This window comes from Euleptes europaea, chromosome 13 (assembly GCF_029931775.1).
Source record: "Euleptes europaea isolate rEulEur1 chromosome 13, rEulEur1.hap1, whole genome shotgun sequence".
Lineage (NCBI taxonomy): Eukaryota > Metazoa > Chordata > Lepidosauria > Squamata > Sphaerodactylidae > Euleptes > Euleptes europaea.
This window is the reverse complement of record NC_079324.1, coordinates 41935841-41959276: the sequence shown is the minus strand read 5'-3', so window position 1 is coordinate 41959276 and position 23436 is coordinate 41935841. Positions and strand designations below refer to the sequence as shown.

The following is a 23436-nucleotide window of genomic DNA, read 5'->3' as shown; positions in this document are numbered from 1 at the left end:
AACTTTCCAATGTATGCGACAGCTGTACACTGTATACCAGACCGTAGAATTGCCAGAGACTCACCAGATGCTCCGCCAGACATGCCGGGACTTCGCTGAAAAAGAACTGGCTCCCATTGCTGCTGAGCTGGACAAGGAGCACCGCTATCCCGCTGATCAGGTACAGACCACTTGCCGTGTAGACTTTATGTAGCATCCTGGAAGACTCTAAAGGACCTCTTGCAAACCAAGCGGGTTTACCAAGTAGACAAGTGTGTGTCTTGAGACTGAGCCAAATGTCCCGATTGCCTTTAGTATTGTTATATTTGGCAGGATCTGGATCTTAATGCTGCCCAAATCAAGCAAAAAAAAAATCATATTATTACTTACCGGTACATCCTTACCAAAGATGAGGTATGTTTACTTTTATTATTTATTTACATTATTTTTAGCCGAATTTTCTTCCAAAGAACTCTGGGCAACTTTTAAAAACCAAGCATTCTACACTTGAGACTAGACTACTTCAATGCACTCTATGTAGGCCTCCCCTTGTAATCAACTTTGGAGACTCATTTTTGTGCAAAACGCCACAGCTTGGTTATTATAAGGAGCTAAGCAGAGCATGTACGTTGCTCTCATTCTGTAGAGACTCCCATTGGCTACCCATTAGTTACTGGATTCAGTTCAAGATATTAACTATTACATATAAAACCCTTCATGGCCTTGGTTCATGATACCTGTGGGACTACAGTGAGGGGGGAAAGTATTTGATCCCCTGCTAAATTTGCCCATTTGCCCTCTGACGAAGAAATGACCAGTCCATAATTTTAATGGTAGGTTTATTGTACCTGTGAGAGACAGAATAACAACAGGAAAAACCCCAGAAACCCAGAAGACAAAAGCCAGAGATTGATGTGCATTATAATGAGTGAAATAAGTATTTGATCCCCTATCAACCAGCCGGGTTAGGGTTAGGGTTAGGGTTCTGCTGTCGACAGAAGCAATCAATCCATCAGATTCCAAACTAGCCACCATGACCAAGACCAAAGAGCTGTCCAAGGATGTCAGGGACAAGATTGTAGACCTGCACAAGGCTGGACTGGGCTACAAGGCTATTGCCAAGCAGCTTGGTGAGAAGGTGACAACCCTAACACTAACCCTAACTGTCAACCTCCCTTGGTCTGGGGCTCCATGCAAGATCTCATCTCGTGGAGTTGCAATGATCATGAGAACGGTGATGAAGCAGCCCAGAACTACCCGGGGGGAACTTGTCAATGATCTCAGGGCAGCTGGGACCATAGTCACCATGAAAACAGTTGGTAACACACTACGCTGTGAAGGACTGAGATCTTGCAGAGCCCGCAAGGTCCCCTTGCTCAAGACAGCACATGTACAGGCCCATCTGCAGTTTGCCAATGCACATCTGAATGACCCAGAGGAGAACTGGGTGAAATTGTTGTGGTCAGATGAGACCAAAATCGAGCTCTTTGGCATCAACTCAACTCGCCGTGTTTGGAGGAGGAGGAATACTGCCTACGACCCCAAGAACACCATCCCCACCGTCAAACATGGAGGGGGACATATTATGCTTTGGGGGTGTTTTTCTGCTAAGGGGACAGGACACCTTCACCGCATCGAAGGGACGATGGACGGGACCATGTATCGTCAAATTTTGGGTGAGCACCTCCTTCCCTCAGCCAGGGCATTGAAAATGGGTCGAGGATGGGTATTCCAGCATGACAATGACCCAAAACACACGGCCAAGGCAACAAAGGAGTGGCTCAAGAAGAAGCACATTAAGGTCCTGGAGTGGCCTAGCCAATCTCCAGACCTTAATCCCATCGAAAATCTGTGGAGGGACCTGAAGGTTCGAGTAGCTACACATCAGCCTCGAAATCTTACTGACTTGGAGAGGATCTGCAAAGAGGAGTGGGACAAAATACCTCCTGAGATGTGTGCAAATCTGGTGGCCACTTACAAGAAACGTCTGACCTCTGTAATTGCCAACAAGGGTTTTGCCACCAAGTACTAAGTCATCTTTTGCAAAGGGATCAAATACTTATTTCATTCATTATAATGCACATCAATCTCTGACTTCTGGGTTTCTGGGGGTTTTCCTGTTGTTATTCTGTCTCTCACAGCTACAATAGACCTACCATTAAAATTATGGACTGGTCATTTCTTCGTCAGAGGGCAAACGGGCAAATTCAGCAGGGGATCAAATACTTTTCCCCCTCACTGTACCTTTCCCTGTATGCTCCATTATGACAGCTTGGCTCATTGGAACAGGGCCTTCTCCAAGTGCCACTCTACGAATGGGCAAAGTCAACAACTGTCCATAAACGTGCATTCTCAGTCATATCCCCCACCTTATGAGATGGCCTGCCTGATGAGGTCAGGAAGGCTCCCATCCTCCTAGCTTTCTGCAAACTATGCAAAACTGAATTATTCAGGAGGGCTTTTTTACACATGTAATCAGAGCTGGTTCAAAAAGATGCTTTGGGACTGTGGACTATACTACTTTGTATAATACATACTGTCTGCTGCGTATGTATGATCTTGCAAAGTAATTTCTGCATCGTCTGACGTGTCATGTTAACGTTTATGCCTTGTTTCAGCTGCATGTTCAGATTTCTGCAATCCAAACCTTATTGCTGTGTTTGTTGGATGTTCCATTCTGTCGATTTTATTTGACTTAAACTGTACAAACCAAGTCTCAGTGAGAAAGTTGAACTATAAGAGCAGCTGACTTCAGCAACCTGTGTCAATGTGCATAATTTGATGCAAAATTCAGCTATTTGGTGCTTCTGTGTCTGAACCTCCTTGCCCTTCCTCGATGAACAGAAGCAAGAGAGTAAAGATATGCAAATTTTATTTTCTTGCTTCTATTCATCATGGGGAGGAGCAAGGAATCCCTGTGTGGGGTGCACTGAAACCTTTGCTCTTGGCTGCTTAATTAATCCCACTTGTGAGATGGTGCCATTCCTTGTGCCCATGTGTTTTCAGGACATCTGTTCACATCTGTAAGGGTTTGGATTTTTAAGTGAAAGTTGAGGTTCCCAGGAAGCTGAATTCTGCCATATTATGTGCTTTTCTGTGTGTGGAATTGCAGGCTGCATCCGGCCATGACTTTAACAAAAACAACAGTTCGTGCTTCACTTTAAATGTGATGTATAGAATGCTGCCGTGCGCAAAGGCTCAATAAATTGAATTTTAAAGTAAACAAATAATAATAAATTTTAAAGTCAACAGTGGCAAATAAATTTTGAAGTCAACAAAAAAAAATTGCATGCTGGCCATGTTTTATATTACTGCAAGATGTGTAATACTGCAATGGAGCAACTTGCTATGGTTCTCCTGAAGGAATAAACTGTTGTCCCTGCTGGAGAGCCATCTGATTTCTGCCAATTCCACCCAAAGCTCTTTAATGTGGTTTTTAATCTGGACATTGTTGCCACTTCAGTCTATCCTCTGTTAATGAGCTTTGTCACCTAATTGTTTTCTTCATCCAGATCAAGAAAATGGGAGGCCTTGGTCTGCTAGCTATGGATGTGCCGGAGAAATACATGGGAGCAGGACTTGATTACCTGGCGTATTCCATTGCCATAGAAGAAATCAGTCGGGGCTGCGCATCTACAGGTGTCATCATGAGCGTCAATAATGTAAGATGAGATTCTGCTGTGTGGGACACCCTGGGATTCTTTCCCTCGGCCTGGAGACTGGAACTTCCCTTATACGTTAAACAGTGCAGATAACTATTGTGCTGTAGGGAGAGTGGGATTTGTGGCACTCTTGTTGATGGCAGCTTATAATTTGAGAGGTGACCTGAAGCTCATATACCTTTTATTTGCCTTAAGTCCCTCTATTTAGGACCAATTCTAAAGTTTGGGTCTGAAGACCAGAAGCAGAAGTGGATTGCTCCCTTCACCAGTGGGGATAAAGTTGGTTGCTTTGCCCTCAGTGAACCAGGTAACTTGGGCATTCAGATTCTGAGCTGGATTATGACTTTGCTCTGGGGCAGAGAGGTTTGTGGGCTAGAGCTTTGTTCATGGGGGATAGTGTATCTTGAGAAGTCACAGAACTGCAGATGAAGAGGGTGGATGTGGACTGGGGTGTTAACAATAGACAGGGCTGTATTTATTCTTGCTAAAAAAAAAAACATAACTGCACCCAGGTAATCATTGTTCTGTCACCTTCTTGTGCTCAGTTTGATTATTTCCATTTTGCACAATTTATTCTGGTTTCCCTAGTCAAAGGGAAGAGAGCAAGGTGGTATTTAGGGCACAAAGGACCTGACTCCTGGAACTCTAATTCAGCCCATCTCTCAACAGCTATTGCCTTCACACTGAAACATACCATTGCAGACATAAAGACTAGGAACTTGTGTTTTTTTTATGAAAACCGAAATTGTCAGGTTGCTAAATTGTGTTGCCAGTTTCTTGTTCTGCTTATTTTCTGTGTTCATACAGAATACATCCCAACCTGATGACAAGCTCTCTAAGATTTTGCCATATTGCTCCAGTGGCTTTTTAACTCAGGATGGACATCGACTATTCGAATTGGACAGCCAAAACACTCAGCACAGGAGCTATTAATGATTACTGAGGCTTTTCAGAGCTGGCTGAGCCTGTTAGGACAGTCATTGGGGTGCAGGATAGCAGCGAGGGAGATGTGGGGGGACCAGCAGCAGAAACTGCTTGCGAGTGTTGATGAGCAGCAAAAGAAAGGAAGGGGACCAACAGCAGAGGCCTAGTCATGGAATCATAGAGTTGGAAGGGACCACCAGGGTCATCCAGTCCAACCCCCTGCACAATGCAGGAAATTCACAACTACCTCCCCCACACCCACAGTGCCCAGAAGATGGCCAAGATGCCCTCCCTCTCATGAACTGCCTAAGTTCATAGAATCAGCATTGCTGACAGATGACCATCTAGCCTCTACTTAAAAACCTCCAGAGAAGGCAGGCGCACCTATTTAGTGAAGAAACAATGCTTGCTGAGCCTTGTGCAAGCTCCTGCACTACGATCATGATAAGGTGATATGATAACCCCTTTCAAGTACTTGGAAGGGCTGTCATATAGAGGAGGGTGCCGAGTTGTTTTCTGTTGCCCCAGAAAGTCGGACCAGAACCATCGGGTTGAAATTAAATCAAAAGAGTTTCCGTCTAGACATTAGGAAGAATTTTCTAACAGAGTGGTTCCTCAGTGGAACAGGCTTCTTTGGGAGGGGGTAAGCTCTCCTTCCCTGGAGGTTTTTAAGAGGTTAGATGGCCATCTGTCAGCAATGCTGATTATATAACCTTAGGCAGATGATGAGAGGGAGGGCATCTTCTGGGCATGGAGTAGGGGTCACTGGGGGTGTGGGGAGGTAGTTGTGAATTTCCTTCATTGTGCAGTGGGTTTGACTAGATGACCCTGGTGGTCCCTTCCAGCTCTACGTGTCTATGATTCTATTCTATGATTCTATCAGGTTGCCTAAATGTAAGTGAACCAGGTTTCCTAACTGCGTTAAACACATGGCGCTTATAAGTTAAGTGCTTGCTGCAATCAATTGTTGCCAGTGGAAGTGCTGAGGCCAGCTGTGGGGGAATGATCTTGAGATGGGGGCATCACAGTCCCTGGCGAGCAAAAGAGCCAGGTCTGGCATGTTTGGTTTTTGTCTTGCATGGTGCCTTGCCAAGGAAACGGCAGCGATGCAGGAGCCGCTTCGACAGTTGCCCGGCTCGTTGGCAATGAATGGGTCATAAATGGCACCAAAGCCTGGATCACCAATGCCTGGGATGCCAGTGCGACTGTGGTGTTTGCCACCACAGACAAATCCCTGAAACATAAGGTGAGCACTCTAAATGGGTATTTGCTTGGCGGGAGCACTCCAGAGCTTCACAGTCATACGTGGGAGTTCAGAACAGAGCACCAAGAGTGAAAGAGGCTGGGCTGCGGGGAACTTGAGAGGGATCTGAGAAACATTCCCCTCATTACAGTAAATCTGCTCTGACTTTTCCTCTGCCTAGTGGCTGGTTCCGTCACTGCTCTGCCTGGGGGTGGGGTGGAGCGAAGTGAATGGTAGGATAAGCTAGTTTTCATGCATCTTTTTGTCCCTTTGAGTAGGCCTGCACAACTTGCTGCACTAAATTCAGAAAGCCAGCTTGTGTATATTGGATAGTGCTGTGAACTATACTGAAAGTTGTTGGTTTTTGCAGGGCATTAGTGCCTTCATTGTTCCAATGCCAACCCCGGGCTTGTCTCTGGGCAAGAAAGAAGACAAGTTGGGGATCAGAGCATCATCCACTGCCAATCTCATCTTTGAGGACTGTTGTATTCCCAAGGACAACATGCTGGGGGAGCAGGGAATGGGCTTCAAAATTGCCATGGTGAGTGAATTTATATCAAGGGATCAGGAAGTGCTGTTGAATGGCAACTTTCCTGTTTGATTATTGGCACCCAGGGTTGACCTCTCTCTCTACCCACCCAAGGGACAATGCAGGCCTGCTAGCTGAAAGCTATGATAGAACACCCTTTCAGACAGTAGGAACAGGTCTTTGAATATTTATTTAATTTGCTTCATTTATAGTCCACTTTTCCCAAAGTGGCTCACATTGTTATCCTCACAACAACCCTGTGAGGTAGGTTAGGCTGAGAGAGTGTGACTGGCCCAAGGTCACCCAGCAAGTTTCCATGGTAGTGTGGGGATTGGAACCTGGATCTACCAGATCCTAGTCTGACACTCTGACCACTATACCACTCTTAACTGCCTTTGAATACCACCCTTACTATAGCTATCCTCTCTCTGGCAGAATTCTGTCTTTAGGCATTCCTCCAAAGATCATAGTGATGACAAGGTGCTCAGTGGAATAGAGTGGGTGGAGAGAAAGAATATGTGGAGGCAGATGTGGCTTTGGAGGAAATTGCTGTTGGGTTTTGGTAGAGGCAGGAGATGGACAGGAAGAAGGGGGAGAAATAAGAAATCCCCTTAAGTGTTTGTTTCCAGAGATGCTTGGCTGCTTTATCCATTGGATTGCTCAGGCATCGCCTGCTCCCAAGCAGTAACCCCTGTATCTTTTAAACATTTCAGTTCTTCTGGGAAGTATATTGTGCAAACTCTTCCATAATTATTTGGGAACAAGAGATCAAAGAAACAAGGTAGAAAAATGGAAGTAGCTCTCTGTTGGGGCTGCAAGGCTATGATGAGGCACTGTGTCCTCCGAGAAGCTAAGAATGGGAGATGTCCTATCAGTGGCTGGTTTTAAGGTCCAAGGGTTGGGGTCGTGAACATGCATATGAAGCTGCCTTGTAATTAGGCTTGTCATTGGCCTGCCTGCCCTGGGCAAGCCCCCCACCCTCGGCCCCAGTCGCCCACTTGGGAGAAACTGCAGAATGGGAGAAAAAAAAATGGCCTCCATAGTGATGATTTAGAAATGACCCCTTGTATCTATGGTCCTTGCCATTTGGGAGGAAATCCTAGAGTGTCCTGTCACATCCTACCAAAACTCCACCCTCTCATGGCAGTGCCCTTAAGATTTCTCAGTATTTGCCGAGGCAATGTTGGCAACCCTAGTTGTAAGGAGTCAGACTGACCATTAGCCCATCAAGCTTAGTATTGTCTCTTCTCACTGACTTGATCTTCAGGGCATCAGGCTCAGAAAAGTTTTTCTTAACCCTGCTATTTGAGGTCCTTTAACTGGAGCTGCCAGGACTGAACCCAGAATCTTTGGCATGTAAATTATGTGCTCTGTCTGAGAATTCTAAGCATCCTCTTCAAATTACAGTTCCCAGGATTCTTCAGAGTGCAGCCATATCAATTAGTATGGTACAAAATAACACAAGTAGCACATATCTGTCCTGCATTTCTCCACTTCCATCATGATTTATTAGGAAGCAGGGCACCCCTGGTAACTATACTGATAATTGTTTGTTCTTACTGGCAATTTCAAATTCCCTCAGTAGTTTCCATTCCCATATGTTTTAGAACAAGTGGGCGTTGGGAGAACCATGAAAGATCATTCTCTCTCCTTTCCCTACTCCCCCTTGTTTTTCAGCAAACCTTGGACTGTGGCAGGATCGGAATTGCCTCACAGGCTCTGGGAGTAGCCCAGGCAGCTCTAGACTGTGCTGTGGATTACTCTGAAAAGAGGATGGCCTTTGGTGCTCCCATCACTAAGTTGCAGGCCATTCAGGTACTGTTGCTAGTTGTCTTGGGAGCCGCCACAAATACTGAAACATCTAAAATTTCTTTTTTTGGAGGTAGAGGGTTGTGGGGGAGGTGGTATGTTAAGAAACACTTTTCAAAGGCCAGTTGGATCATGAGGGCTCAGCACTGGAATTGGTTTACAAATTGAAAAGCGTGGTTCCTGGAGCTTTGTTACAGCGTATTGGCCATGGAGCAGGGACGTTATAGAAATTTGTCTCCCTGTCTGGTCAGACAATTTGGTACCCGAGTCAGATGATCCAAAAGGTGCCCCGTACCCTCCCATTAGTGAACATGGACCATAGTCCACTGGGAAGGTTGGGCTTTGCAAACCCTGCTGAAATGGAAGAACTGCACAAGCACACAAGACGGGGGAGCCATTCGGTCACGTTTTCAAAGAAGGACTTCCTGGTGGATTGTGCTCCATAGGGCAGGTGTTTGTTTTCCATTGACTCCCCACCCCCTTAATCTGACCTAGCTGCGTTAGTTGGGGTGCCTTAGAATCTGCATTTAGTTTTGTATCATACTCCCATGAACATAGGATTGGATCTAGTGCAAGCATAAATGAGAGAAAAAGACCACAGTGCCCACTTTTACCAAGTCACTTACCATATCCCCACTTGTGTTTCTACACTCGTTAAGATCTCGTACAACCAAGTTCTGGGCCCTGTAATATATAGGGAGGGAAGTGCTCAGTGTTGCACAAAATCTTCCGCAAGCAGGACAGCATGAAACCCATTTACGTTTCCACATCAGTCTGTCCAAGCCAGTATTTATTAGTGTGTGTTTTTTAAAAAAAAGTGCTTGAGGATAGCTGTAATTCGGACATCTGTCTGCCTGTAGTTCAAGTTGGCTGACATGGCCCTGGCGCTTGAGAGTGCCCGTCTGCTGACCTGGAGAGCAGCTATGTTGAAGGACAATGGGAAGCCCTTCACCAAGGTATTGTATTGTGTGTGTGTAGGGGGGGTGTTCTGTCAGGCATCCTAAAAAGTGATGCAAAGGGCAAGATGCTCAATGGATTTTGGGTCCCCTCTCCTGCAAGGCCCAGGGAAGTGGGGATAGCTTCTAGGGCAATGGGCTTTCCCCATCCCACAGCACTGCTGCCCCAGCTGTTCTTTTTTCAACAACAGGAAGCTGCAATGGCCAAGCTGGCTGCTTCTGAGGCGGCGACTGCCATTTCCCATCAGGTAAGCAGATTTGTGTTGGCAATGGCAGAAGAATTTTCCGGGGGGAACCCTTTCCCTGTTGCAGGTGTTCTGTTGGTTTATGAAGGATGAACAGAGCCCTCAGCCAAGGCTTTGGAGTGTTTCCATCATTCAGACTGGAAAAAAACACAATAGCTGCACTGAGCGGGGGAGACTTACATGACTATTTCAAACTTGTAGATCTGGTGGGAGTCGGGTTGGTCCCCTGGAAACCCTTTCCCCAATTGTGCAGTCTCTGCTTCCCCTTTTGCTTAAGCCCCAGGCTTACCTGGGTGACCGTTAAATGCTTTGCTTTCAGGCTATCCAGATACTGGGAGGGATGGGCTACGTGACAGAAATGCCAGCAGAACGGCACTACCGTGATGCTCGAATCACTGAGATCTACGAGGGAACCAGTGAGATACAGAGGCTGGTGATCGCAGGGCAACTGCTGAAGGAGTACCGAGGTTGAAGTCACAGGGCTGGGGAAGGGGAAGACTTGTGTTTAAGTGCCTCTTGGTAGTAGACTGTGCTTTGGGCAAAAACACTTGCCAGTTGGGTGCCAAAGAGCAAGCCCTCTCCTTTAGCCACTGACCTTTTATGGGATGGTGTAAATTCTTATGGGTCAGACGACTTGAGAAATTTTGATTGTTCTGAAATGGTAGGACATACACCTCTTAGGCTAACAGTGGCTAATCAGAGCGCCATGAGCCTTTTGAGAGGAGGCCAGGAGTTCATTAGGTGAGTCTGTTTGGCCTGATGTTCAAGGTGCCTCTTTACAGAAGTTGCACAGCATTTACTGGGATGGCTACTTTGTACTGCAGCAGAAAGCAAGGAAGGGAAAACCAGGAAGAGTGACTTGTTCATGTCAGATGATGGTCTGATTCTCTTTGCACTATTGTATTGAATGAATTTCTGACTTTTTAAATGACATCTGTGAGAAGTATCTGAGTTACTTCAGCTGCTTGAGGGAGGTGGCAGAGTTGTGACTTACAGAGCAGGGGAAAGAAAAATGTACTTTGTACTGTCCTTTCATTAGTTTATTTCTGGAATAAAAGGGGGTTAGGATGACGTTACTGATACTTTCTTCCAAGTGCCAAAGAACTCCTGAACTGCTACGATCAGAGCTTGGGTATTGAGAATGAGGTTGCATTGGGGGGGGGGGGGCTGCAGTATTTAGCCTCTACCTCTCTGTCTTAGCTGGTTCATTGGATTATTCAGTATGCTTAAACTGCAAACTGAGATTAGTGTGAAGGTACAGTTGCATTGTATATCAGGATTAACCCATTGTTAAACCAGAGCATCAACAATTTGCTGTTATATAAAGAATCCAATAGTTATTTTGTAGACTTTGCTGCTAGGCGGATCATTTTAGGATTTCACAGGGCAATTAACATACCTTTAAATTACTGGATTTCAAGGGGAATCACAGGACTGGCAAAATTAACAAAGGGAGCAAAGGAGTAGCAAAATGCATGTGCACTCACACACAGCCTGGATGGGTTGTAATCTTCCTTCAAACAAAGCTCTCTGTGCCAGCAGCTGAACTTTTGGATCTAAGACAGTATGAGGCCTTCAGCCTCTCTCAAGAAAAGAAAAGTAAGCTACCACCCTCCTTTCTGAAAATGTCAGGAAAGTCCACCATTGGCCTCAGGGACTGACAGTTTTCTATGGGGAAAAGTAATAATTGCAATTGAATATATGACACATATCTTGTTCACCAGTTGTAGCCCTCAACCATGCTAGCCAAATGGAACCTTACACAGGCAGAGGCAAATGATGATGCGGGCATTCAGAGGTAATCAAGGCAGGAGAGGCGTTGTCTTTGTGCCCTGCTTGTGAGCTTTCCTGAGACAGATGCCTGGCTGCAGCTGGAAACAGAATGCAAGAGTAGATGTATTTCCATGCCTGTTCCAGCACAGATTGTTTTTTGGGGGGGGGGGGGCACAGAATGCTTTACCTCTATTGGTGACAAAATATTGCATACCAAAAGTGGATCAAACAATCACAACCTATGCTATTTTCCAGTGAAAAATATTCCCCTTCCCCCTTTAAAAGACCTGCTATGGAGGGGAACCCTCCCATCTCAACAACTGTTCATATCCCTGTCCAGACTTAGAAAGAAAAACTTTTTATAACCTTAGCACTAAATCACTAAACTGCTTCCTAGATTATGCACGAACACTAGCCTCACTGACACCATGAAATGTGGCTTCCAGCAGAGTCCAGTACTTTTAATTTTTAAAAAGAGGACAGTTCAAGGCCTTGCAGGTGAAGATAACAGTGTACTGGGCAAAGGATGTGTCTTAGAGTAACATGAGCCAAGGCCTCATATATGGAGCACCAGTCCCTATTCCCCTATGCCCACAGAATTCCTACTACTGTCCTAAAAATCCCATTCATCCTTCCCATTGCATTTTGTGACTGGATGGAACACCTCGCTGAGAATTGTGACCCATTAAACCATTTCTCAAAGAAAAGGGACTTAGATTAAACCATCGTTTTCACAGTTAGTGATCGATATAATTTAGCTTGTAGGAAGTCGGGTGGAAAATGGGTTATGATCAGTCTCTAGACTCCCTCCCCCTCCCCCGTATCACTTTTCTCAGCATCAGCAAAGAGACAGGCAAGCTACACACAATGGCTGAATTTGCCAATATCGACACACTCTGGTTAGCCCAATTTATTTCCAAAAGTTTTGGTTTCTGGCACCTGAACGCAGCTATGTACAGTTAAAGCACATCAGGAAAAGGGAGAAAATATCCTCTAAGGCAACAGATAACCCTGCACCACTTACACCATTTAGGGGTGCTTCTTTTGTACAAGCAGAAATAATGGAAGATGCAACTAGCAAATAAGAGCTTCAGGGTAGTAATAACAGGAAAGATGTCAAAGCTACACAGTGCAGTCTGCATGTGTGTGTTAGGGTAGGAGAAGTACCATGAACTGGCAGTCAGTTTGCAGTGGGCTAAAATATGAATGTCTTTCAGCTATCCCTGCTGTGGCCAATGCTGCAGCCACCCGGTTGAGAACAGATGACTCCCCTTTGGAGGCAGATTTTTATTACAGGCCATTTCAATAGTTGCATGTACAGACCTCCTAAAGGAGACGGCCAGTGGGGAAAAACCAAAAAGCTCAATGGAAAACAGGACTGATCTGTGAATTTAACACTACAGGGATCTCAGTGACCCATGCTGCACTGGGCTGGGAATGGGGTGCGGACAGCAGGGTCAATAATAGATACAACAATCAATTCAGAGGGATTAAGCATGACCAGGCCTCCATCACAAGTGGCAGCACCTCCATGGCTAACAAAGGTGTTAGAAACAACTGCTATAGTGAATGACAGGACTGGAACCAGAAATCCCGATTCAATGGTATTTGGGAAACTGCTATCAACTATAGCTCTTCCTGTGCACTAGAGAGGGGGGTAATAATAAATCTGACTTATGGATGTAAACATTACTGAAACCAAAGTATTGAACATGCGGAAGTGCTCTATAAATGCTTACTGTTCACCAAATAAAACAGCTTCTCGCCAACAACCAGACCACCCAACAGCCACACAAACCCAGGAGAGGAACCTGCAAGAGACCGAGATGCCAACTTTGTCCCCATATACACTTGGGTAATACTGTTATGACACCTAGTAACATCAGCTACACCATCCTGGGCTCATCAACATACACATCATCCAATTTAATATATGCCACCATGTCTACATTTGACAAACATCTCTGCCTGTGTGAGAGAATAAATGAATACAAATTGGACAAAAGAAACCACAACATCCAGAAACCAGTGGGAGACAATTTTAATCTCCCTGGACATACTATTACAGACCTGAAAGTCGCTGTTCTACAAACAAACTTCAGTGGGAATATATGTGAGAATGCTGAATTATAACTCCTCAAGAAATTAAACACTATGTGTCATCCTGGCTTAAACAGACTTGGATTTCCTTACTACAATCTAATAGGTCTACAGGACTCACTTTTCCCCCTTGTAATCTTCCCCTTAAGTAGGAGTCCCATAAATCTGAAGAAGGGAACTGTGAAGCATTTAAGCCCATATTGAAATAAACATTAATCTTTAAAGTGTCTCTGGGCTTTTGTTTTATTTTGCTACAACAGACTAGCACAGCTGCTTCTTTGCAATCACTAGTTAAATGCGCTTAAAATTGTAACTTCAGCAAGCTCAGCCTTCAATGTACAGTGCTTCAAGTCTATCTCCCTTTTTCTGCTTAATGTTACATGTTGGAGAACATGAACTGTAGAACTGCTTCTTCCTACAGGGAAAATTCAAAGGAGAAGATGCTAGCTACCAATTTTAAGCAGTTAACGAAAAGCTAGTTTACAAATCAACACAACCCAGTAATAATTTGCTGGGAGTATAATATTTTGTCTCTCCCATCATTTTCCTTTTAGTGGCTGCTGGGAGAGCAATGAAGTGGCACAAAGCATTAAAAGAAATTCTGAGTGTCAATTACCTGTAATTTCCACTCTGTTGGTTTTGATTGGAAAAACCCAACCTACAAGCAGCAAATAAGTAGTTTGTAAGATGCCGGGGCGTTAATTATTATGGAATAAGCAGATCTAATTCCACTCCTACATAATCCACTTTGCAACTGCTGGTTTCTGTAATGATTACAAATGAGCTTGATTCAGCATCAACCGGGGGTGGGGGGGCTTTTTCGGCTTCCAGTACATATTACAGGTGTCACATGAACACATGGAGCTGCCTTATACTGAATCAGACCCTTGGTACATCAAAGACAGTATTGTCTACTCAGACCAGCAGCAGCTCTCCAGGGTCTCAGGCAGAGGTCTTTCACATCACCTACATGCCTAGTCCCTTTAACTGGAGTTGCCGGGGATTGAACCTGGGACCTTCTGCATGCCAAGCAGATGCTCGCCACTGAGCCACGGCCACTCCCCTTAATATCTAAAGGTGTCATAAAGGTTGCTTCTACCTCAAGTGATCCAGCCACATTTCAATGCATGCACTACATCCCACTCTCTGTTCTCAGAATTCTGGTTGCTGCAGATGATGGAGGAATGGGGGTAAGGGCACCCCAAATACCAAATTAATATTATCAGCCACAAAAGCTCTCCACAACTCAAACTGGATTTAAATCAATTGGGAAAGAATATCCATCATCCTCAGAAATACTATTAGTTTGCTGTCAAGCAGTTAAATCACACCAACATCCAAGGTGATAACATGAACAATAAATCTGACTACAGTGAATTTTAAATAAAAGCTCTTGTTATTTTTCCTCTTTCAGACAAGGTGTAGCTTGCATGGCAGCAAAAGACGACTATGAAAGACCCGGACAGCTAATGGCTTCTAGTGGTGGCTGCAATGCTCTACCCTTGCCATTGAAGCAAGTATTGTTTTACTCACCTCTACCCTCTGCCCCTCCACAACCCTTACCCCAAAGTTCCAAGACTTCAGGATCCATGTGCTATGCAAAATTAACAAAATTTAAATTGTGCAAGTTAAATAAGGGTGCAAATACCTGGATGTGGGAGACAGGCTTGGTTATTATGACTGTGCTCGCCTTTGTGCTTCTCTCTGGCTGCTGCAAGGACTCTCCTTTGCTGCGGTGCTCCTTTCCCTTGCACCGAGCACTTTCGCTTGCACGAGGCTCTTTGAAAAACAAGTCTTGCAAAAGCGCTAATGGCAGAGGAAGCGGGTCCTGCAGTGGAGGATAGCTTCCACAAGGGCCAGAGAGAAGCTCATGGGATTAGAGCTGGAGAGAGGAAGGACATGTTGATAGTCTTCTTCTTTCTAAAAAATCTTACCAAATTGGCCTACTTTGAAATGTACCCTATCAGACACCATAGATGAAACTTCTGAAGGAAACCTTTTTTTGTATTCATTTTTTTTTTGGTCAAATTTAACTCAGGTCAACTGAACAAATCTAACACAATTATTAATTTAATTCTGGTGCAACCTTCTGTTTGAATGACATTTCTCAAAAAAATTACACTTTTAAAAACTCATGTTTTGTCCACAGGAACAATGGACAGGAAAAGAAGTGTAATGCATTTCTGATTTAATTTAGTGTGGAGTGTTCTGAAGAAATCTATACAAATCAGCTTAACCCAGTCAACCAAATCTGTGTACAAACTTTTCAATTTACAGAGGTGCAAATGTATTGAAACCCCCAGAATCTTAAGAAATTGACACATTTTGACTTATTCTTCCAAGGGGGATATATTGGAGAATGTAGTTTTCAGCTTCTGGCCTTTTTGTCACTCGTCAAGGTTATTTCTAGTTAATAGAAATACTGGAACAATCCTGCTAGATTGGATCACAGGTCCCATCTTGCCCCATATCCTGTTTCCAACAGTAGCTGGCCAGGTGGCTCAGGGAAACTCAGAGAATGGGAAGACTAAAGCCTTCCCACAAAAGCGTATGGTAAACAGTAAGGAAAAGAAGGAAGTGCTAACTTTAACCAATCTGCTTGGACTACAAAGCCTCTGATTGTAGTGTCAAGAGAAGGCAGGTTGAAATTAAACATTTTTTAAAATGGGAGGTTTAGAAGCACAGGCCTTCAGGCCACGCTGCAAAAAAAGTTTTAAAAACTCCTTTCATTTTGGCAGGCAGACGAAGACTCTAAGAATTAATCTTTCACAGTTAAAAATAACATAACAAGGACAGTTTGTTTTTTTAAAAAGTCCACGTTTTAACAGACTCCCAGGTACAAAGCAGTCAGCACAAACTTTGACCAATCACAACAGCAGAGGACAGGGTTTTTTTTTCTTTTCTCTCTCTCTCTTTTTTTTAAAAGGGGCAGGGAATGGGGAAAAATACAGCACACTAATGAAATGCAAAAAAATTACAAAAAAATAGAAAATAGAAAAAATGTATTTACAAGTCATACATTACTATGATCCAAACGCACAAAGACAACAGCTGCTATAATACATGCATTGGGTCAAGAAGGGAGCTACTAAAAACCTGTAATGGAGAAGTTGTAAAAATACCCACAAACAAAAGGGGGGCAGGCGTGGGGAGAGGAGGTAAACGGCTTTAGCTTTTTTTTCTCCCTCCCCTAAGTTTGCTACATTGATTGAAATCAAATAATCCCCTAAATTCCAGGAGTACATTCAGTACAAAATACTACACTGGTTTTTAACTGAAGGTTCACTCATGGAAGGGAAGGGGGACAGACAGCAGCGTATTTGCAGATCCATATACAAGAAAGCCATAGTAAACTGCTCTACATGCTAAAATTACAGCAAGCCCCTGTCTGCTACAAAGCATGATCCTAGCAGGTTTTTCCGTTGCATTTATTCATATATATATAGGTCTATAATGTTGTGTGTGTTTGTGTGTGAGAGTGTATGTATGCATGTGCGTGTGTGTATGCGCGTGGGTATAAAAGTCGTGCCCTTGTTCACTGCAATATGACATCTGGGTGGAAATGTAACTTGTTACAACAAAGTCTTTATGTTGTTTACTGCAAGAAGTCACTCAATGTCTGTGGATTTAATAAGTCACCTCACACCACAGAAAATATTTAATAAATCAAAAAAAAAAAGTTATAGTGACAGAAAAACTTCTGTCTCAGTTCTCTTTGAAACTGAAGTCAGACAGAAAACTGGTCCCAAGGGAGTTCTCCAACAAACTCCGGTCTCTACGACCATTTTCTTTTTAGTGTTCACAAGTTCCTTAACGATTCTGCACCATTTTCGCTGTAAAGTCTGTCTCCTCCTCTCCAAGGAGGGTCAGCTGCAAATCCATAAAAGAGGAAGGGAAGAGGAATATGAAGAAGGTGGCCGCAGTTGCTAAGAAGCGTCCCCATTTCCACGCAAGAAGGGGGAGACCCCCTCCAGACCCCTCACTCTTGTCTCCTTCTGACACAGCATGTCCATTTGTACAAGTTCCACCAATGGGTTAATTCTCCCAAATACCAGCTCAGCTTCAGGAGATGACCAATCTGCAAGCCAAAAAAAGGACCAAAGGAAGGAGTTCTGGTCACTTTCTATCTGTTCCATCATACCTCCAAGAAACGTGAGCTGCTAGACTTGGAGTGGAATGGTTCAGACCACATGCGGCGCAGATCACCCTGGGAAAGGAAGAACAAAAAACATGTTCATTTATGAGGCCTCAGAAAAGTTAATTTCTCTAATCTCACAGGGCTAGTTACTACTATCTGCTGCAAAAATATCCAGAATAAGAAAAAGAAATGATTTGCCTTTCAAACAGGAGTGACAAAATGCACCCTTTCCCCACCTCAAATCAAGCACCAGCTACAGGGAAATAAGACAGGAAGCCTCAAAATCAGTTTTTTTGCCATGTGCTGAAAATTCTTCTTTACATAATTCATGCTCACATTGGGCAGGGAATCCACCAACAATCCTCTGACAGATCAGCTGGATGGCAACCAGAAAGAAAGCTAAGACCTCCCACTCTCTGGAGATGGCTAAATTGAAACTGGAAGCAAGGCCCCTGCCGCTACATTCCCCCAAGGGAAGGGCCAGTCCAAGACATCAACTGGCTGCAGCACACAATCCAAAAAGGTGCACCCAGAATCCCTTGCTGTGCCAGAGGATGCTGGGACACAGCTTCAATTCTGTGTGTCCAAAAACACATTGCTGTCCTATGCCCACCCCCTTGGGGGTGCGGTCAGATACTCATCCCTGTTTTCCCTCACCTTTAAGTAGGCCATGGTGAGGAGTGGCAATAAGGTGAAGGGTACCAAGTAGAGCAGTGCAGGCTGGGCTGCCCGGTGAATGCGAGAAGCGACTGTTGCCGTTAAAAGACCTACAAGACAAAAGAAAGTCAGGAAATTGTCAGGGCCTCCTGAAGTGATGGCACCAGAGGTGTCAGGAATTTGGTTTCATCATTTCTTTTCTTTCAAGCCCAGCCCCTCCATGGACCTTACAGACTGAAGAGGGACAAAGGGGATTCCAGAAACCAAGTCACCAAGATCAAAGGATTCCCAAGCAAACTGGCACCCAGCTGATCTCTTTGCTTCAATTTTTCACAATTTCCCTGCTTCTGTATTTCCAATATCAAGAAATGAGCATCCATGCTAAATTATTACAGTCATCTATGTAACATGGTTCACAAAGAATGCCAAACCAGAACTTGGTGAAACATGGAAGTCTAGAAGGGTAATTCTACTATATACACATCATGAGCTACTTAAAGTAATACCTAAAATAAAAAGGAAACTACACTTCAGAAAACTCTTGTCAACAGCAGAACGGACTAGAAGAATGAAGTATTCTCTCTTGGTCTTGTACTTTCAGTTATGGTAATGAATCCCTTGTCTGCTTTGCCATTTGCCAGCTCTGATCAAAGTTTTATGTGAATTACCCATATTTGATATTAGAAACTATTCTGTGACCAACCTCCTCCCCCACGTTGGCATGATTCCAACATTAATACCACCAGGACATCCTACTCAGGTACAGCCATTCAGTCTTCACACCAGGCCATCTCCGATTGACCTTTGCTGAAACCACTGACCAGCTAGTTGCCCTTAGGAAGGTTATTTCAGGGCTGTTTATATGAATTGTATATTTTTGGTGGGGAGGACAATGGATAGGACGGAATTTATTCATTCAAAATCCTGTCTGCGAAACTGGTTTCATTATTTTCATCAATATTCTGTCCAATTACGTAGAAGAAGTTTGTTTTTATATGCCAACTTTCTCTGCCACTTAAGGCAGAATCAAACCGGCTTACAATCACCGTCCCTTGCCCTCCCCACAACAGACACCCTGGGAGGTAGGTGGGGCTGAGAGAGGGTGACTCACCCAAGGTCACCCAGTTGGCTTCATGTGTAGGAGCGGGGAAACAAATCCAGTTCATCAGATTAGCCTCCGCCGCTCACATGGAGGAGTGGGGAATCAAACCCGGTTCTCCAGATTAGAGTCCACCGCTCCAAACCACTGCTCTTAACTACTACACCACGATGGCACATACGTACACAATTCCACTTAATTTATTTAGAACATTTTACACCACTTCATCCTATACTCAAAGTGGTCCTGCAAATTAAAACACACAACACCCCTGGCAAAATATCAACGTACACAGTAAGGCAACAACACCCAAAGTCCTCAACACTTGTTAGTCTCATGGAGGTCTCGCATTCTCTACAAAAACATGACACAGCTTTCCTCACCTCTTTCAAGCAAAACTAATCTAAAACTGGCCCACATCATTATTCAAAAATGCCTCTACCCAATACCAGAAGGGATTCTTTTCTATCCAAAGACCCAGAGAGGCATTAATAATTCCGGCCAACAGTCCAGTCAGTTTCTTATGGTGGGACTTAATTGACCATCACGGGCAAAGACAAATGTGCCTAAGCTGCCTTCCCAACCACAAGCATCTTGTCAAAATCTGTCAGAATGAGCAACCTGAGTTAATCCAAGGATCTGCGCCAAGCTGTTGCTTCCAACACTGCCAGTATTGTCACTGTATCTAAAATGGCAAGTACGCTGGACCAGATTCAAGCAATTCTGTCACCAAAGAATTGAGCAAAAGCATCACAGCAAGCACCAGATGGCTCACCCTCTGTTGGCTCAAGGCTCTCTCTCTCTCACACACACACACACACACAAAGCAGTTTGGCTGGATGTGATTCAGCTTGACACAAAGGTGGTAGTAAAAAAAGGCCTTTGCCACCCATCACTGCCACCTCATGGGCTCGTCCACAGACTTATGGCACATTAGAGAAACATCCAAGTCTGATTGATCAGTTTCCAGTTCCTCAGCTTTTCAGCGAACAGTAAGGCCAAGGCCCCACAAAACTGACAGCAAGGGAACAACCCAATCAATTGCCTCTGGTAACATTTCATACTCTGACAAGTGAAATCAACGGTGTCATTACTACCATCATCCAAACAATCCTCTGGAGAATTCCAGAATCCTGAAAGATCTCTTAAGTCTTGGGTAAGAGATCATGTTAACTGGTCAAGTGCCTCTACAGAGAAGGGCAACTAAATCCAGATGTACCTTCGGCAGCTAATGATCCACCCTCATCAGTGGCCACATCTCAACATCCCCGACCAGATCGCCAATGTCTCGCTCAGTACGTGGCCTTTTTCATGTGCTAACTCCATGGTTGCCATGGTGACTACAGAGTGGATCAGACAAGGGGGACCCAGGACCCTCCCCCTTACCTACAAAGTATCCAATGAGTGTGCAGTGAAAATAGGAGACTTTTTGCATGCGACCAGAGATGTTGCCTGGTCCTGGTGCACCACAGGAGTCACTGTTGGCTTGTTTCTTGTAGTTGTCATAGCGCAGCACAAAGCACAGCAGGAGGCCCGGCATCACAATATCACCGATTCCCAGCATGGAGAAGTGGCTGCCTGTGGAACTGAGAAATAAGGAGCGACATTTATAGGGAGCACAACACTGCATGCTGCAAAGGCCCCAGCAGCTCTCTCCCTCCAACCCCAATATTCACATCCTTTGAACTGTCGAGGCTAATCAGTGGGCCCAAAGCAGATTTCAAGCTGGTAAAGATGGAAATTCTATAGCTGCCCCCCTGCAGGTGCCCATGATCACTTTTAAATGACGGTGTTTGCCACAGAAGGTGAAAAGAGAGGGAATTCTCAGCAACATGTTATGCTAAAAAACACAAACACAGCCATACCTTGGAAAGACAAGTTTGCCAGGCAGTGACAAGCGAGGGACATCTCGACCTACATTTGGTCCAAGGTGCAGTTTCCGGGATAAAACATCTAGGGGGTTATCAGCAGGTTGTGTGGCCACTTTCACCATAACGTTGCTGTTGAAGATATAGGCAGAGAAGAAGACCTGGAAAAGAGGACATGGTAAGGACATCTTTTGATATTCCCCCGTTGCCCACGACTTGTACATAATGGAGAAATGACTGAGGGATCACAAAGAATCATGGAAGGCGATATGACATTTCCCCAATCAGTTGATATGACTCAGGATTGGCAAAATCTACTTGCTTTGCCAGATTCTGCCAGTGTCAAACAACTGATTAGTCTTAACACTGATCCCAGAAGGGAAGATGTGGATGCTACATTCCAAGAAAAGGAAATGTGAGTGAGAGTGGTCTGTCCTTGAAGGGCATGTGGATCAATCTGCATGTCAGAAAGATGATGCACAGACATGGATCCTGTGGCCTCTCCAAGAATCCCTAGGGGACGCAAAGAAGGAGAGACAGGGAAACAGAAAAGCAGAAGCCACGTGCACCAAGTGGAAAGAGACCATCTAAAGCAGCCCTTTTCCCCACCTCACCTCCCAGAGAAACTCTGGCTCAGGAGCATCCACATCCTTACTTGGATGTTTTCGACTTTGCTCCTAGTGAATGCCAGCAGACTAGATCTAGGAGACTGCAGTGGCCACACCAGTGATGAGACCTATGCTTGTTTTTCCTGCCTTTCAGCTCTTGGGGCAGACGGAGATGGTACCTTTTTGAGGTATGATCTGGCTTACCCTTTCCCGGAATACAGGAACACGTCAGAACCTGAAACTGGTTTCCCAAATGATATGACATTGGGAAAGTCATAAAATAATACAGAAAGCAAGGGGAAAGGATGCAAGTGAACTTCACGAGAAAAAAAAGGCTTTTTAAAAAGTTATGAAATACAGCAACAAAATGGGTTATAAACCTGCAGGTCCATTACACGACCAAAGACATTATTTCAAGATACTACAGGTGATGCCAAGCTCCAAGGCCATAAAAGCACGTTTTGCATCTGGTAAGAAGAATATTTAAATAGCTGAAAACTCACCCAAAAGACATCATAAATTAATAGTCCTGAGAGCAGCAGACAGGAAACCTTGAGGCTCGGCAACCGGACAAAGGCAATCATGGCGACACAGAGGCCCATAGCCAGAGCTACAAGACAGAAATATAAGTGCTCAATCACTATTAAAGAACTGTGAAGCAGCAAAGGGTTACAGACTACTGTACCATATCTGTATTATTTTGGAGAATGAAAGTGACAGTGAGACTATCACTCCTGCAGACACCTTCTTGGATACACAGCCCTATGTGCCTAGGGCTGCAGGTGCTGGGTATCGCAACAGTAAACTTTGTCATCAAAATAGTTCAATTAACTTCAGTGAGTTAAGTTCTAGACTTTTTTTGGACAAGGAACAAACAAGGAACAAACACAGGAGAGCTAGGGATTGGTTTCTCTCTGAACCATGAGGGGTTTTCAATATTTGAGAAGTGACATTGTCAAGATGTCCAATACAATGGCAGAGAAAACCCACACTCACTCAACTAAACTGCAGCTAAAATGGAACACAGGGAACGTGAATATAGTCATGACTGAAACTGTACTGATGTCCCAGTGCCTACAATGGCATTTTTACAAGACTACACAAGTAATTCTGACGCGAGATATAGGGGATGTCCGAGAGAACTTGAAGACAAACAGCAATGCCAAAAATGCCAGTTCCTCACAGTTGAGAATGGTACACCTTATTCCTAAATTAAACATTTTGGGGGGAGAGGGGTAGAAATCAACTTCCTTCCCATCCTTTCAGTTGACAAGAAACAATGCAATGGTAACATAAAGAGTAAATCAAGAGTAAAGACTGAACAGCAGATAAGCTGTGAACCAACAAAAACTCGGCAGATAAGATATCCTGGTTCAAGTCTCCTCTTGGTCTTAAGCATGCCGATCGCTCCAATTCAACCCCCAAACCTGCAATATGACTGCAGGAAATATGACTTAACTTATCGGATGATGGCCATACTCATTACATATAAAAACTGTGAACACACTAAAGATCTATATAAAATCTTTTGATCACTACTGTTTGGTTGCACACAAGACTTTCACCACAAATACACACATTAGGAAAATCACACCGTGTGTCAATTTCACTGTGCACACCGCCTAAGAGATTGAAATTCCCATGTTAGAAAGTACATAGTTTCTCCTCACAGATTCATCCACAGGGATTGTGGTGGTGCTAAATCAAACTGTCAGGAATGCCTGGAGATAAGCCAAGATACTGGTGTTCTCAGTCTCCTCCTTCTTGGAGTTAGTGGTTTGTTTTCATTCCACCTCTTTGCTCTCTTTCAATATGCTTGTGTAGAAATACCGAATTACAGAGCACA

General features: G+C 44.3%; 2 protein-coding genes across 2 annotated transcripts in view; one reads left to right on the top strand and one right to left on the bottom strand.

Moving 5' to 3' along the window:
• On the top strand, positions 1-9913 carry ACADS (acyl-CoA dehydrogenase short chain). The gene is made up of 9 exons (XM_056859393.1): positions 1-160; positions 3492-3641; positions 3837-3948; positions 5660-5811; positions 6179-6349; positions 8015-8152; positions 9007-9102; positions 9294-9350; positions 9667-9913. The coding sequence occupies exons 1-9, from the start codon at positions 14-16 to the stop codon at positions 9817-9819; spliced, it is 1176 nt and encodes a 391-aa protein (XP_056715371.1). The 5' UTR covers positions 1-13; the 3' UTR covers positions 9820-9913.
• A 7248-nt stretch (positions 9914-17161) lies between these two features.
• The window catches only part of SPPL3 (signal peptide peptidase like 3), a 55147-nt gene continuing 48872 nt past the window's right edge, over positions 17162-23436 (bottom strand). The window contains exons 7-11 of the mRNA XM_056859355.1: positions 22094-22200; positions 20980-21143; positions 20501-20700; positions 18016-18125; positions 17162-17427 (exon numbers count right to left, since the gene is read on the bottom strand). Of these exons, the coding sequence (XP_056715333.1) occupies positions 17356-17427; positions 18016-18125; positions 20501-20700; positions 20980-21143; positions 22094-22200 (653 nt within the window). The 3' untranslated portion in view covers positions 17162-17355. The remainder of the gene's footprint in view (positions 17428-18015; positions 18126-20500; positions 20701-20979; positions 21144-22093; positions 22201-23436) is intronic.